The following is a 16,116-nucleotide window of genomic DNA, read 5'->3' as shown; positions in this document are numbered from 1 at the left end:
TCTTAGTGTCATCAGCAAATTTGAACAAGGTGCTTTTCACCCCCTCGTCCAAGTCACAGATGAAGATGTTGAACAGTGCGGGCCCGACGACTGAGCCCTGGGGGACCCCACTGCCCACATCCTTCCACGTTGAATAGGACTTGTCCACCACCACCACCCTCTGGGTGCGGCCCTCCAGCCAGTTGGTGACACATCTGACTGTGTGGGTGTTGACACCACAGCCCCCCAGTTTCTTAATGAGAACGGGGTGAGAGACAGTGTCGAATCCTTCCGAAAGTCCAGGAAGATGATGTCCACTGCTACCCCTGTGTCTAAGGATTTGGTGACCTGGTCATAGAGGCCACCAGGTTGGTCTGACAGGACCTGCCTCTAATGAACCCGTGTTGGTTGCCCTTAAGCATAACCTCCCCCCGGCCCCTCATGGACATGCACCAGAATAATTCTCTCAAAAAGCTTGCTCGGGATCAAGGTAAGACTAACTGGCCTGTAGTTTCCCAGGTCCTCCTTCCTCCCTTTTTTGAAGATGGGAACCACGTTGGCCCTCTTCCAGCCCTCTGGCACCACACCAGAGCACCTCGAGTGCTCGTACAGCCGTGCCAGGGGTCCCGCAATGACCTCAGCCAATTCCCTCAGCACTTGGGGGTGGAGATCGTCCGGACCAGCTGATTTGAATACATCCAGTCCCTCCACAAGTTCCCTGACTAGATCCTCACTGACCCATGGCCTGGGTGCACCTCTCCTGGGGCCAGAGGAGGGCCTGGTGTGGGGCTGATCTGGTCCCTGCTCAGGAAAATGGAGACAAAGAAATCGTTAAATAGGTTAGCTTTGTTGTCTGGTGTGACGTCTTGCAGGGGCCCCACGTTACCTTTTTGCCCCCTATGTATTTAAAAAAGGACTTTTTGTTGTCCTTGATCTGGGAAGCTAGTCCCAGTCCCATCTCTGCCTTGGCCTTCCTGCCCCCCCCCCCGCCCCCGCATCCCTGAGCAACCGCAGTATAGTCCTCCCTGGGGATGGCCCCTCCTTGCCAGGTGTGCGCCTCCCTTTTATCCAGGAGACGCTCCCGGATGCTTTTGGTGAGCCACGAGGGATTTTGCACGCTCCTGCGTTCTTCTGGCAGAATCCAAGACTCGCTCCTCGAGCAGGTCCAGGGAGGTGATCCTCCCCCTCTATGCGGCACTGGTCAGGCCGCAGCTGGAGTACTGCGTCCAGTTCTGGGCGCCACACTTCAAGAGGGACGTGGACAATATGGAAAGAGTTCAGAGGAGGGCCACTCGTATGATCAGGGGTCAGCAGGGCAGGCCTTATGAGGATAGGCTACGGGACCTGAACCTGTTTAGCCTCCACAAGAGAAGGTTAAGGGGGGACCTTGTGGCCTGCTACAAACTGGTCAGGGGGGATCAGCAGGTATTGGGGGAGTCCCTGTTCCCCCGTGCGCTGCCAGGAGTGACCAGGAATAACGGTCACAAACTGGCGGAGGGTAAGTTTAGATTAGATATTAGGAGGCGCTACTTCACAGTCAGGGTGGCTAGGGCCTGGAACCAGCTTCCAGGGGAAGTGGTGCAGGCTCCTAGCCTGGGGATTTTTAAAAGGAAGTTAGATGAGCACCTTGCCGGGGTCATCTGACCCCGGTGCTCTTTCCTGCTAAGGCAGGGGGTCGGACTAGATGATCTACCTAGGTCCCTTCCGACTCTAGCTACTATGAAACTATGAAACTAGCTCCTCAACTTTCTTAGTTGTGAGGCACAGCTGGCCCCTTCCCCCCCGGTCCCAGAGGCGGGGGGCACGGGGGGCAGCTCCTTCCCTTTGGGGTGCAGGGTGTATTCTTAGTGTTCCCCGGCATTCAACGGCACATTAGGAATCGGCCTCTCTGCTCCCCGGGAGCCCGCTGTGAGCCGGCTGCTCGGCCCAGGAACGTATCCAACCCCGCTCCCCTCGAGGAGCTCGTCTCTCCCTCTCTCTCCCTTTCATTCCATTCTTTCCACCCGGTTGGTTTTAATTAAGCGGCAGCATCGAGAAGCCAGCTGGGCTGCGTAGGACGAGAAGAGCCAAAGCAGCGAAACCGTGGTTGCTGGCGGCAGCAGTTGCTGCTCTCTGGAACAGCTGAGAGCCTGGGGCGCTGCTGGTGGGGACGCAGCGTTCGCTCGGCATCCTCGACGGCGGAGCCGCTGCCACCTCCCGCTGGTCCAGCGCGTGAGGCTGTCTGCCGGCTGCGCCATACCCCTCCGCCTGGCTGCAAGGGTCAGGTGGATGCCCCTCTGCTGGGGATGGTGGAGAAGGGAGCTGCGTGGGATTAGGGGGGGTGGCATCAAGCTGCAGCATCTGGGCCTCCCCGGAGCTCGGGGCCTGTTGAGGTGAGGGGCACCCTGGCGTACTCAGAATTGCCCTCTGCCCACTGCTCTGGTTAAAGGCACTGGGGCAGCCAGACTGACACCTCTGCAAAGCAGGTGAGCGAATGTGTTGGGGAGCCGGAGACTGGCATGGCCCAAGTGGAGTGACTGGGGAAGGGAGGGCAGGTGGCACAAGGCAACTTGTCGGTCAGCTTTTTCTGTAGGTGTTGTCCATAGGGGCCTGGGTTAAGTGAGGACTGTGCTCTGGGTCTCCACCCATCCTCCCACGCTTCCTCTGAGCTTCCCCATTCTCCCCTGCCCTTGGCCATCCTGTGAAGGGGCTGCCATCTGACGGGGGCTGGGCTCATGGTGCATAGGCCTAGGATGCCACAGGCAGCTCAGAGGAGGGCAGTTCAGTTCAGAGGTACTGCAAGCCATCCAGGTGCAAGTAGGTGGCCATCCAAGTGCAAGGGAGAGGGTGCAAGTGAGGTGGTTCCTGGCTGTGACCTGGCCTTGTCTGACAGAAGCATGTGCGTGAGAGAGGCCATGGCATCGCCTTAAACACCTCCCGTTGGCCTGCCTTTGGGAGCAGCTGGGGCAAGGAGCCTTGAGCAGCAGAGTCTGCTACTTGCATGTGCTGGGCAGAGCTGCCTTCCCAGGGCTTGGGTACTAGGGGACAGGGGTCAATGGAGACATGATAAAGCAGAATCGGTGGCCTAAAGCCCTGGATAGGGCGGAGAGGGCCATGGGGTATGGCATGCCCCAAAGTTGGAAACCGGGCGGGCTTCAATCCCATCCCAGGGTAGACGCAGAACAGAAGCCATGCGGAGGACAGACCTGTCCTTGGCTGACTTCTTCATGAGATGGGATGAGTAATGGATCCAGGATGTGGAGCCACTTGGCTAGGAGGTGGGGGTCCTGTACAGTTGGGAGACTTTCCTGTGTGGTGCTTGGCAGGAGGCCTAGAGGCTAGTGCCAGGGAGCGGTGAGCTAAGGGAGGCTTCCCCCTCTTCTGGGTCACCAGCCTCTGGAAGGGGGAGGTGTGAGCATGCGTTTGGGGTTGGAGAAGGAACCTGAGATACTTGGCTTGGCCCCGCAGAGTTGTCCTTCCCCAGGGGAAGTGGGAATTGGGCAGAGGCCCAAGGTCCCAGCGGCAGCCCTGGGGGCTGGCAGGCCTCAGGTGGCGTCTGCCAGGGAAACCAGCTGGTGGCTCGCTGGGGCCTTTGTCCCGTCTGGTCAGAAGCGAAGCGATGGTCTTGAGTTGGCTGGATTTTCGGCTCCTCTTCTGGCCAGTAAGGCCAGCTCTTCCCTTCCTGTCTGGCTTTGAAGGCTAACCCTGCCTGATTTTGCATTTGTCTCTGCAATTATTCCTCCCAGCAGCCTGGGTTTGGTGGCTGAGTCATCTCTCGGCAGCAGGCTCCCTGGGCGCTGAGCGGGCACCGGGAATGGGGGCACAGTGCACAGAAAGAGAGCGCTCCTACGGCAGGGGGAGTGGAGCAGGTCACTGGGTTAATGCACCAGCCCTTCCTGGCGCAGGCCAGAGTTTGAATCCCAGGAGGCAGTAAAATGACCTTGTTTCCTTCTCCCACCCCCCCCACCATGCTGGCAGCGTGTGGAGGAGTTGGTCTCCACTTAGGCTGGGTATCGCAGGGGAGTTGCAGAGGCCTTGGCAAAGCTGGGATCCTGCCCAGTGCTTTGAGCCCTGGCTCCAGTTACTGCTCTCATTCCCTCCCAGGTGGGAGGGCTGAATTCAGTAGTGAGGAAGGACCGGCATGGGTCAACTTTCCAAAACAGCTCCTAGAGCCAGGAGCCCCCTGTCACACATGCCAGGTAATCGGGGGGGGGGCACATTTTCCTACAGATCGTGGGGATTTACACCCCAGAGTAACTTCTGAAAAGGGCATTTAGTTCAGTAGGCTGCTTTTCTGTGGAGGAGGTTCATCTTCCATGGTGCCAGCAGGGCCAGTTGCCCATTACCTATTAGGGGGAGAGGGTTGCAGATATGCCAGGGGAACATCCCTAGGGAGTACTTCCTATCTGCCACTTTGCTGTGGGGGCCATTTCCTGGCTGCACTGAATTCTCCGCTGAAACAGTGCACTGTTGCAGTCGCAAGGAGGGGAGCGGTTTGTTACCTGGGGGTGGGAGCCCTGGCCTTGCCAAGTTGAGCCCCACAGACTTGACTTGGTGTGAGGGGAATAAGCCCCGCTTTGCAAGTGTTGGTACTGCTGCTGGATGTCTCCTCTCCCTCCCTGTCTCTAGCTGGGGCGGTGGGCAGAGCCCGGGGCTGCTAGCTCCAGGCTGCACTCCTGTCTCTGGAAATCCCCAGCTTGGGAGCTGGCTGGCTGGAGCAGCATCCCTCCTACTGCTGAGTGGTGGGGTGGGGGTGGTGGGTGCCCGCTCAGCGTGCTGCTGTTTCCACGGTCCCAGCTCACTGGCATGCTCCCAGTCTGCTGCAGCCGCCAGGCCTGGATAGTTGATTTGCTGTAGCCATAGGCTGCTGGGAGTGTCTCGACTTGTTCAAGAATATTAATTGGTCCATTAGGCTTCCTCTGATCATACCACAGCTTCTGGGCTGGACCGATGTCCTGCTCATCCCTCGGACAGAGCCAGGCAGGCCTGCCCTGCCTTCCCTGGATGGATTGTCCTGGCTAGTGGACTTAGCTGTTTGTGCTCCATCCTTGGCCTCTCTGCTGCCAGTCTCTGTCCTTCTCTTAGCTGTGGCTATGGGTGCTGGCTCAAAGAAAGGGCATGGCTCTTGGGGTCAAGCCTGTGACTTGGCAGAGGTATTGTGGGTGTTCGCTGCCTCGGAAAATTGGGACCGAGGTGATGCAGAGTGAGAATCCCTGTCGCCTTGTGAAAAGGTTTGGTCTTGTGCCCAGTGGCAGGACTGGGCTTCAGTGGAGAGAAGTGAGGTGGGTGGTTCAGCAGGGAGGCACAGCTCCTGCACTCTCTGCCTCTTGGCTATTCAAGTTGGGGGCAGCTGCTGCTTCTCTGCACACCTCAATACAATGGGGGCAACATCTGCCCAGCAAGGGGGAGAGATGGTGACACGTCAGAGGAAGGTAAAGCATGCTGAAGACCAGTTTGGTTCCTCTGGGCCCAGAGCCTGCTCTGCTTGCCTGAAGGTCCCAGGCAGTGATGGTGACCCTCGCTTGGAAGGGTGAGGGCCAGTTTCCACACACAGTTTGTGGCAGCATACCCCTAAACTGCCTGGCAGAGGGGTGTCCAGGGAGTGCTGGCCTAGAGATGGCTTGACATCCCACTCCCTGGGCAGGGATTAGGAAGGGGGCAGGGGGTCTGGCTGCCAACTACAGCACCTCGGGTACTCAGCTGCTGGGAGACTGGGGTTGCCAGTGGAAGAGGAGAGACAAGGGGGAGCTAGTTGCAATGGGAACCTTGGCATGGAGGTGAGGCGGGGGAGAGGACGAGGCTGCAGCTCCTGAGTTTTCTTGCTCTACTTTCTGCCCTGTCTTGCAGCTAAGGAGGTGGGACTCCAGTAGCTCCCCACAAAAGCAGCGGGCTAAGAAGGGGCGATATGCTGAGCCACCCCTTGTTCCCTGGCTGCTTATTTATCCAGGCTGCCCTGAGCAGCCCATCAGGACAGTGGGTCTGAGCTGGAAGTGCAGGGCAGAGGCCAGAGTGCTCTGAGCTGGGGTCTGTGTGTGCAGGAGGGTATGGCAGATGGAGCACTCCCAGGGTTTTGGGGAGGATGGGCCTGTGGGATGCCCTGGTAGGATATTTTGGGAGGGTGGGTGGCAGAGGCACGGCAGAAAGACCCCAGAGAAGTGCCTCTTCCCAGGACAAGCTGACTCCTGTGGCTCTTGTCTCTCCAGGCCGTGCCAGCCTTCACGACAAGGCGTCTCTGCGCATCGAGCAGATTCGCTCTGAGGATCAGGGCTGGTATGAGTGCAAAGTGCTCATGCTGGATCAGCAGTACGACACCTTCCACAATGGCAGCTGGGTTCACCTCACAGTCAATGGTAAGTGTTTTGGGGGGAAGAGAGAGGCTGGCTGCTCCCTCTGGGCTTGGCTGGGCAGAGTCCCGGGAATTGCCAGGGCTCGGCTCTTGTCTTGTGCCACGTCTGCACTGTGCACCTGTGAGGCACGTGGAGGTGGGCTGGAGTCACAGAGCCCCTCCTGCCCCAGTTGTGTCCCAGCTCCTTTAGAGATCTTCTGAAGCTGGCAGCCAGCGGTTCTTGTCCCCCATGACAAGCCCCATCCCCCAAGGTAGGTGGAGAAGAGCCATCCACTGTGAACATGTCCCAGGGCCCCATCTGCTGCCACTTCTGAGATCCTGCCCAGTGAACCAAGCACAAACGGCGAAAGTTGGGCTGGGGGGAGATCTTCAGTGGAGACTTTATGGGGGGAGGGCTCCAGCTCTCCACTTTGTAGCATTTCCATACATCTCAAAATCCTTCAAAGCAGTTATCCCCATTTGAGAAATATGGAAACTGAGGCACAGAGCCATGATGTGACCCACCTAAGGTCACCCATCTGAGCTGGCCTCCTGTGTGATATTGCAACACTATCCACTCAGGCCACCGCCAACTAATTGGTTAAGCCTCCTACACTTCCGAAACAAGGGAAGGACACTTGTTTCTACCTTCAGTCTTTCAATGCAGCCGGCTCCGGGGGTGGAAGTTGCAGCTGTTTAATAGCATCTTAGTGTGAGCATTTAGGAAGTGCGGCAGAGTCCAATGTTAGGCAGCTGAGAGAGTTTGGGCAGTGGAAAAGATGGTCCCTGGAGCACCCAGGCGAGCACCCTGACTCCTTCCCAGTGCCCTAGGTGTGCTTTAGTGACTGTAGCTGATCGGGACCTAATCCTTTGCATCTCATCTGAAAAATAGGCTAGTGAGCAGCCTGGCAGGCCGTGGAGCCCAGGAAGCTTTCTGGGCCCCAAACTGATTCAGCAGGGAATGCTTCTGGAGTCAGCAGCACCACCCTCTGTACTTCCTTGCATGCAGCCTTTCCTTGAAGAGCCTCCTTCCCCCTCCTACAGTTGGTCACAGCCCAAACCTGCAGAGCCGAGAGCAAATCACCGCCAGCCTGTTGGTTACATTTTCTGCTCCTCTGGGTTTCCTTTCTTGTGCTGTAGTTGTGAATCTCCCTGGGGATGGAGGGAAGAAGCTCTAAGCTCATTGCTGATGGGGGGGGAGAGCTCCTACTCCTACTCCCTTTTGAGGAAGATGGATCAATCACCTTTAAAGATGAACAGCTAGCTTTGGAGTATTGAAGGCGAGCTGGGCTAGATCAAGGTTGGACAGTAAAGTGACCTACCAGCCAGGAGCAATCAGGAACTAGTCGGTTGAGCCAGGGAGTAACCCAGCTGTGGAAGATCTGACTTATTTTTTCAGCCAGGCTGTGGCCGTGCAGAAGCTGGAGCAGCCTGGTGCTTCGTTAGCACAAGGAGCGTGGACATACTTGACAGGGCTGAGTGGGATGGAATAGAAAGTGATTCTGCAGATGGGAACAGGTGCTCAGACTGAGATTTTGATTTTTTAGCTAACTTCACAGGAGGATTTCAGGGGGGCAAAAAGCAGAATGGCTCCAAACATACTTCCTGCTAGCTTCCAGCAGCTAAACAATAAGTTGGCAGGGGCATTGACCTGTTGGGGCCTGTAGTTTGCACATTGGCTTAGTGCATCGGCTACTTAAATGCATAGCATCTTTCAGCCCTGTTGTCTGCTTGGTACCTTTTTTTTTTCCTGTGGTCAACTGCATGGCGTTTGCTTTGTAACTCGAGGGTTTTCTCTAGCTGGGCCAGAAACAGCGGTGGGGAGGCAGCTGCCCGAGGGCTGCTAGCAGATGCCTTGACAGCAGGGGGGATCTAGCATGTCTCAGGGCTTCTAATAACTGTCCACACAAGTTTGCTCGAATTTAACCAAACCAAATTGAGAACTGACTTTTTTTTTATTCAGCTGAAGCTACATCTATAGAAGAGCTCAGAGCTATGGTTTAATTATGGTTCTGAGAAGCTGCTTTCTTTTGAGGGCTCTGTTAGTCTTTTTAAAAGCAGCATTTGGAGACTGCAAGTTCAAGTGCATTGCATTTCATAGGCCTTCTCTTCGGGTCCCTGGGATAAAAAGCCAGTTGCTGAGCCGTTGAGACTGGGGATTTGGATGCCAAGTTCTGAGTGGATGGAAAGAAAAGAGTGTGATAAAGAATGTGCTTCCATTCATCCCCCTATTCATTTGGAGCCAGCGGGATGCATGCAGGGCAAGGTAGAGGGAGTGCATTGCAGCATGATCATGAAGCACAGCCTGTACCACATGCTGGGCAGCTCTGTTGCAGCAAGGAGTCTCTGGTTTCAGAGGAGACTTGCATGCAGGAAGGCAGGATGCCGTATGGGTGAGGGGACTGGAATCTGGCTGCCTGGGTTTCTAGAAACCCTCCCACATGTTTGGTCTCTGACCTTGCATTTAATGCTGTGATTAAATTTCTGAGCATCTAGCGTGTTCTCCGGCCATTTGAACATCAATGGTCCTGCTGGATTTTATTGCAGCCTAAAGCATAGGAGGCTGCTTTTGTGCACCTTGAGCATGTGGATTTGAGGCCTGATGAGGTAACAAGCGTGTCCAGAATTGGCAGCTGCTTCCCGCCGGCTGCTGCAGTCGGGGCTGGCAGAGATGTGGGGGAGGCTGCATGTGGAGAGTAGAGAATGGGGCAGGTGAGGACTGAGGGGGAGTGGTACAGCTCTGGGAGCCTTGGACTGCTATAACATGGGGATCAGGATTTGATGCACCAGGGAGCTGGGGACAGACTGGGATGCTGTGGTCTTTTTGGAAGAATCCTGCATGCCCCCTGCCTGCTTGGTGCTGCTTTGGCCTTGTAGGACCACTGAGGAGCAGGTGCTGATCCCCCAGCACCTCTTAAGGACCACTTGTGACTGGGATCCTATTTTAATATCTCCTGCCTGCTGCTGAGCATCCCCTAACACAATATTAGGTAAGCAGCAAAGGCTTGCTTGGTCCTCTGCAAAGCTCTTGGCCCTGGTTAACAATCCCAGCTGAGAGAAATAAGGGCAGTACCTTGTTCCTCGTGAACATTGGAAAGAGTGATCTGAGTCTGATTCCCAGAACAAGTAGCAATCTGGTTTTACCCGGCCTCTAAGAGGAACCTTCCTCTTTGCATAGCAGAAGCTGGGAAGAACAAATAGTTTCTGCCAATGTACTTACTGCTTAGTACAGAGGTACGGTGACAAAGCTTCAAGGGGATGCCGAGAACTACAAGAGCCCATCTTCAGCGTTTTGTCCAGTAGACAGCAAGGAAAGCAGAAGCACCAGGCACGTCACTCCAGCAATGAGATATATACCAGTGTGAATTTCTTTTTAATCTCTGCTTGAGAGTAGCCTCAATTACATCTTCATCTTTTAAAGAGTAAAAAAAAAAAAAAAAAAAAAATCCAGGCTTTATTTTAAATAAGAGCATTACTTACAGAACAGACTAACTTTTATTAGTAATTACAGTTTAATTATGTAGAACTTGAAAGAGAGGGGGGAGGGGAATCAGTAACACGTCAGGAGAAAATTGCCTGTTTCAGTAAATTAGAAAATCATATCTTTATTTTTCTTAACTCCAATTTACTGAAAGGACTTCTTATTTTTCCTTCATACCTTATTATAAAGCAGTTTGTAATTTGTCACATCGGGAGAGGGGCTATTTTTAGCTTTGAATAAGTAACACTGAGATTGTCTGCCCATTTTGGACGTAATGACTAGAGCAGGAGACTTGGGGCCAAGGCTCTCTGAGTCTGTTCTTGGTTCTGCAGCTGGTTTTCTGTTCCTCAGCTTCCTTGGCTGTGAAATGGGAGCGATCTTATCTCCCTGGGCTGTTGTAACACCAAATTCCTTGATGGCTTGTGAAATGCTTTGACATCACTGGGTGGAAGATGTTAGGGGAGGGCAGGTAGTGGCATCTTTGAATTGTTTTTGCTGCCTATAGAAGAGACCCGGCACAGCTTGGGGGCTGGATCATTGGAACAGAGCAGCCTGTCCGGCTTTTGTTAATAAGCCCCTTGCGTTTGCATAACACCTTTTAGCCAAATGCCTTGGAGTCTTTTGCACAAAGGGCAGATTGTGCTCCTAGGGCCTGTGCTGCTCCTAGCAGCTGAGTTCAGAGGCACAGTCGACAGCAGAGCTCGGCTCTAATTAGATCAGCTTCTTGCAGTACTGAAAAAGGCACTAGAACTATTCCTGCTTGGAGGAGGAGGAGGAGAGGATGGAAGCAGAGAGATGAAAGGCTGGCTCTTCCTGGTTTGGCTTCACAGTCCAGGTGGTTCTGCATTTGGGTTTACAGGCACAGCTTAAAATGATTAGGGCTTGACTGATTTGTGGGAGTGACCCACACCTCCAAGCTGGGAACCAAGAATGGAAGGTACCCAAAATCAGAAGGTATTCTGGTTGATGCAACTCAGAGCCCATATTCCCTGTGGGGTGCCTTCATCCCTGAAATCATTCTTGTCCATTCATTTCGTACCTGCCTGGCTTTGTTTGCTTCCATTTGCAGAAATTTAAAACAAAAGCCGTGGGAGTTGATCCGAGCCCCCAAGACCTGGAATAGACTCCCTCCAGAAGTGGTGCAAGCACCTACTCTGGACTCATTCAGAAATCACTTGGATGCTTATCTTGCTGGGATCCTTTGACCCTAGCTGACTTCCTGCCCCTGGGGCAGGGGGCTGGACTCGATGATCTTTGAGGTCCCTTCCAGCCCTAAGGTCTAGGAAATCTTGGGAGGGTCATAATAATCTGGTTATGGAGCTGTTTGGAGGTGTGCTTAAGATTGAGAGAGTGTTGAAGAATAAAACTGTCAACTACTATCAAAGCTGCATGATTTTCAGTGTACACAGAAGGTGTTGCATGGTCCAAACCCCACAGTACCTTGGCTGTACATGAGAACCAGAACAAGGAAGGGAAGCTTACCACTGCTGTTTCATTGTCCGAACCTAATAGAGTGCAAAAGTAAACCAACTTGTAGCTGGCTCGATCACCCCAGGCATTGGGAGTCTGTCTTGTCATACTCGACAGCTAATGAGGTTTCAGGTCTGCTGACTGCAGATCCTGTAGCACCAATAGAAGTTGCTTCTGGGCTAATTCCTCTCCCTTTTTCCTGGTGGCATGGCTAAGTCTGATGAGACCCTCTTCTCCTTCAAGAGTGAAGGGCAGGCCCTGGAAGGCTCCATAGTTTCCCTTGCACACTGTGCTTTAAAAGCAATCTGTTTTGCTAGGATAATCGATAAGCTTTCCTCACAGAGGGTCCCCTACATACTGAGTAGCTTTGTGTCTCCCTGTCCTCCTCTGGGGCTGTATAGCACTGAGCACTCAATAACCAGTGGCCAAATAATAATGTTAATAACCTCTCCCAGTTGTCCAGTATCAGCAGAATGAGCTTGAGGGCGGGCTTCAGCCCTTCCAGATCACATTGGACCACTTCATTTTCTTATGGGGGACAAAATTCATTTTCGGGTGAAAGAAAATCTAATTCTTCTCGGAGCTGATTAAATTGCCACCGTCTCTTCCCGGAAAGCGGGTTTAGCAGCTCCTGATAATTAGGAGTGTACTATAATACTGCCAGCCTCTTTAATCAGAAGGAGACTTGCGATCTGCACTGCAGTGTTTTCATGTGTTGTGACAATAGCAAGTTAATGCATAATGGGAGAAGAAATACAGAGCTGAAGAGTGCACTAACATGCCAGAGCCCAGGGCTGGGAGCTCGGAGGCTCTTAGACCAGCCATGCGGCTCAGCGGCTGCGTGGCCTCCAGCTAGTTATATTTTACCTCTCTACCTCCCTGTTCCCTCAGGGCCAGAAGTGCTCACAGGAGTGGGGGGGGGAGAGGGTGTTAATCACTGCGGCTGGTTTTTCAAAAGGGGCCACTGATCTTCGAGTGCTTCTGTTTCTGGGTGATGTGGGGGGGCAATCTGAGCTCCTGTGACTTCATCTGCTCTGTTGGTGCACTGTGGAGGGCTCTCAAAGTATCTGAATAAAAACGGAGGCTCCTGACATTAGCAGCCAAACGCTGGGAAGTGCTGACTGTCTTGGTGAGAGCTTCTCTAGGGGAAGGAACTGTTAAGCGCTGCTGCTATAGCGAAAGGGCTGTCGTATGTGGCTGCATTACATTTGGTGCTCGACATCACGGGTACACGTGTGGTGGTTCAGTGTAGCACACCCGGCTCTGAAAGCCCATTTGGACAAGGATGTTGTTGCCTTGCGTGGACTGCTGCCTTGCAGCAAGGGTCACGTTGGTCTGTCTCTGCCCCCTGCAGCTCCCCCCACCTTCACGGAAACTCCCCCGCAGTACGTAGAGGCAAAGGAAGGCAGCAGCATCACTCTGACCTGCATGGCTTTTGGGAACCCCAAGCCTATCGTCACCTGGCTGAAAGAAGGAGACCTCTTGGGTGCTGGTGGGAAATACAAGGTAAGTTCTTGGCCTGTGGGGTGGTTGGAAACTTAACTCTGGCTAATTCTGTATCAGGAGCCTGACTTATCACTGGTGGGTTGGGTTGCTGGGTCTTCTACTTCAGTGGAGAAGCAGTTCGTCCATGCATTCATTGGCTTTGTGTTGGATCGACTAGGGCCCCCTGAGGCTGACGGGGACTCCTTCCCAGCTCCCTGGAGAGCAGATCTCGCTGTCAGTCTGGGGGCGCTGTCGATTCGCTGTGACGCATCGCTATTCCCACGTGGCTGCTTTGACTACAGTGCAGTCGAGGTCTCTGCAGACGGTCCCACCGGTCCTGAAGTTGCTGCTATGTCTGAAGCCGCTGGTGCTGCCTCAGCATTTCCCTCCTCTGTCCATTTCCTGGCTGCCTTAGCAATTCTGTTCCTCCTATCTGAGCTGCTGGAGGCAACCGGGGGGAACGGGGCGCCACTTGATCTTCCTCCCTTCTGCCTGTGAGAGCTGGGAGGGCTCCTGGGAGCGAGGCAAGCAGCTCCCTGCTCCAGAGCCAGGGTCTCCTTGCTCTCATTTCCCTTCCTCTGCCTGTTTTTCCCTCGCCCTCCCCAATCCCTACTTCGGTTCATCTTCCTTCTGGCAAGGCTTAACCCGTGCAGAGGTGCCAGGCCGCTCCAGTGCTCTGTACCCCATGGACTGAGATGTCTCCCCCGATTCAACTGCTGGGACTTGCTCAAGGTCTTTTCTCTCCGGATGGTGGCAGGAGGGGCTGAGAAGCGGGCTCTGGAGAAAATGCTCAGCTGCTAAACTCCACTTCCTTTACCTTGGATGTAAATCAGGAATAACTGTCGAATTGCTCTGGTGGAGGGGAGTGTCGAGCCTTCCACCTTATTTCCTCTGCTGCAGCAGGGCTGGTTGGAGACGGGCAATGCCTGATGCTTCCCTGTGTTTGTTCATCTCCGCACGTCCATCTGTTCTGTGTGTGTTATTCTTCTCCCCCACCCCTCCCGCTTTTTTTTTTTCCCTTTTAAGGTCTCCAGTTTTCTACTAAGTGTAGGTCAGAAATTGGGAACATTAGGAAATGTGGAGGATTTCGCCTCTCGCTCTGCATTATGTCTGCTCCCAAGCCATGACTTCGCTGAAAATTTGCCTTGCCTCTCACAGCATTGCTTAGTGAATTTTCCTAAAGTGACTAAAGTGTTTCTTGCCTGCCCCCCTCCCCTGCTTGGCTCCCTGTTGTGATGCCAGGGTGCTAGTCCAGCTGCAGCTCCAGGTCTTGTCTGAGGTTGGTGCTTTTCATTCTGCAATATAGCTCTGGATACCGCCAGTCCCCTCTGCAACCCACCCCGGGAGCACTTCTGGGCCTCTCCCAGCTCTTGAGCCTCGATTTGTTGAGATCTGGAGAAGCCATGCCCCAGTGAAGTCAGTGGGGAGTTGTTTTTTTCATTGATTGGGGGTGGGGGGCATGCTTGGGACGTCATCCGTGCACTTCACATCAGGGCTCTTGCCCTTGCTGCTGGCGCTCCAGGGAGTTTTTTTCTTAGGTTTGTGTGGGGGGAGGCACACAGGGTTTGCATTGAATCCCCAAGTGCTCTGCTGCCTTGTCCCTTAGACTCAACATGGTACATTAGGATCAAAAAGTGGGGGGTGTTTTCCCTTTCCCAGCAGCTTAACCCCCTCTCCTTGTCCCAGGGAGCCTGCGTGCTTCACCCCAGCCAGCAATTCCATAAGAGTGGTAATTGGTAAATCAGGCATTGGAATCAGCACAGGCACTAATGAGAGTAATTAGGAATCATTTGTTACTAATTGAAATAGAAGGATGAGGCAAAGTGAATGCTGGGAGGGAGGCCGGCGTGGAGCAGAGTGGGGTGATGTTCTCGCTGTGCGAGGGGGTGCATTACTGCTCGTGTGCTTCCCTTTCCTCCTCGTGAGTGACTGAAGCTGTATCCTCCTCTCCCTGCTTCTCTGGGTCCTGGAGCTCAGCCCCTCCCCTTCCAGCCCTTGCTGCTGTCAGAGTAAAAAGCTCAGCCCTGCTAAGCAGAGCATGGGGAAATGGAGCCGGCTTGGTAATGGCTCTATGCAACATTGTCGATCACACCACAGCCCCTGTGGGACAGGCTTGTGCTAATGTGCCTGCCTAGAGGAAGAAGGGAGGAGTCAGGGCAGTGAAGAAGGGGTTGAAAGGATGGCCCTGATGCATTTCCTTCCCTGCTGAGCAACCAGAGCTCCTGGCTAAGCAGTCTCTTACCTGCCAGAAGTTAACGAGAGCAAACAGCCCCCATCCTGACTCGGAGGGAAGGGAAGGGAATGAAGGGGGACCTTGGCTTGCTGTAGTGAGCATCAGTCTGCAGCCACAGATGATGATATCTGGGTTGTCGCCCACAAATACCTACGTGTGCCTGACTTGCGCCAATCCAAGTCCGGACGTCACAGCCTGGCATAGGCTGACGGGGGCGGGTTCTGTGTTGGGAGCTGGTGGAGCTGGGCCAAGTTAAGCCTGAAAAGAATTTGGCCTCTCGGGTTGTGGTGAAAAGTGCTGTGCTGGCAGCTCTGGAGAGAAGTCCTGTGACCCACATACAGCACGAGCAGGGCTGCACACGCCAGCGGACTTTGCCCCGGGGCAGTTCTCGCCCTGTTTGGACTCGAGGCACCCCTCCGTGACAGTCTAGTGGCACCCAATGTCAAGAGCAGACTTGCATATTCCAGCACTTACCTCCTTGCAGAGGGGTGGGGTGCAGTGGGGGTGGGAGGCAGGCCTGGCAGAGATCGGCCTAAGCCCACGCTCATCTCCTCAAGCCTCCTGGCACTCTTTAAAGGATCTGGTGGCACCCCAGCGTGCTGCGGCTCCCTAGCTGAGAATTGCTGCCATGGGGAGATCCCTTCTGGGGCTGAGTGTGGTTAGGGCAGGTTATGGGGATCAGACCTCTCCAAAGTCTGGAGCAAGCCCTTGACTTCAGGGCCTCTTTCCAAAGCTGCAACGTGGGGGTTGCTTGGAGGTTTTTCTGCAAAACTTTTTTTGGGGAATCCTTGAAATTAGAAACGTTTTGTGGGGATGTGCCTGTTTAGGATGTGTGGGTGTCTCTGTCCTCCCACAAAATTGGTTTGAAAGAGCTTGGTTTCCCCTGGCTGGGGAGCAGAACAGTTTTGCGATATTGGAGTTTTGTTGGACAGGAAAGCCATTGTGTGCCCTGCTTGTGACCGGCCCTCCTTTTGGGATGTATTCCTGACGCTCAGCTGGAGAACCTGACAGGACCTGGTAGCTAACTTGGTGCCCCTTGGGCTCCAGCTGCAGCTGCACGCAGTGATCTCAGGTTGGCAGATGGGAAGAACTTGGTACCCTTGGGTCATAAAACCTGCTCCGAATGCGCCCAGCAGCGTGTAAGACTAGCTCTTCTAATGCCAC

At 54.1% G+C, this 16,116-nt stretch overlaps 1 protein-coding gene and 1 long non-coding RNA gene across 2 annotated transcripts in view; one reads left to right on the top strand and one right to left on the bottom strand.

Annotated features, from left to right (window-relative positions):
- The window catches only part of IGSF9B (immunoglobulin superfamily member 9B), an 88,622-nt gene that overhangs the window by 22,693 nt on the left and 49,813 nt on the right, over positions 1-16,116 (top strand). Inside the window, exons 3-4 of the mRNA XM_090027645.1 lie at positions 6,162-6,308; positions 12,589-12,740. Of these exons, the coding sequence (XP_089883771.1) occupies positions 6,162-6,308; positions 12,589-12,740 (299 nt within the window). The remainder of the gene's footprint in view (positions 1-6,161; positions 6,309-12,588; positions 12,741-16,116) is intronic.
- Positions 8,299-15,085, bottom strand: LOC149853434 (uncharacterized). The gene is made up of 3 exons (XR_016439173.1): positions 14,962-15,085; positions 9,504-9,695; positions 8,299-8,457 (listed from the first exon to the last, which is right to left on the bottom strand). It is a non-coding gene; the product is annotated as an uncharacterized LOC149853434 (long non-coding RNA).

This window comes from Crocodylus siamensis, chromosome 14 (assembly GCF_052110815.1).
Source record: "Crocodylus siamensis isolate JL-2025a chromosome 14, ASM5211081v1, whole genome shotgun sequence".
Taxonomy (NCBI): domain Eukaryota; kingdom Metazoa; phylum Chordata; order Crocodylia; family Crocodylidae; genus Crocodylus; species Crocodylus siamensis.
The sequence above is the reverse complement of the archived record's forward strand: the minus strand, read 5'-3'. Positions and strand labels throughout refer to the sequence as shown.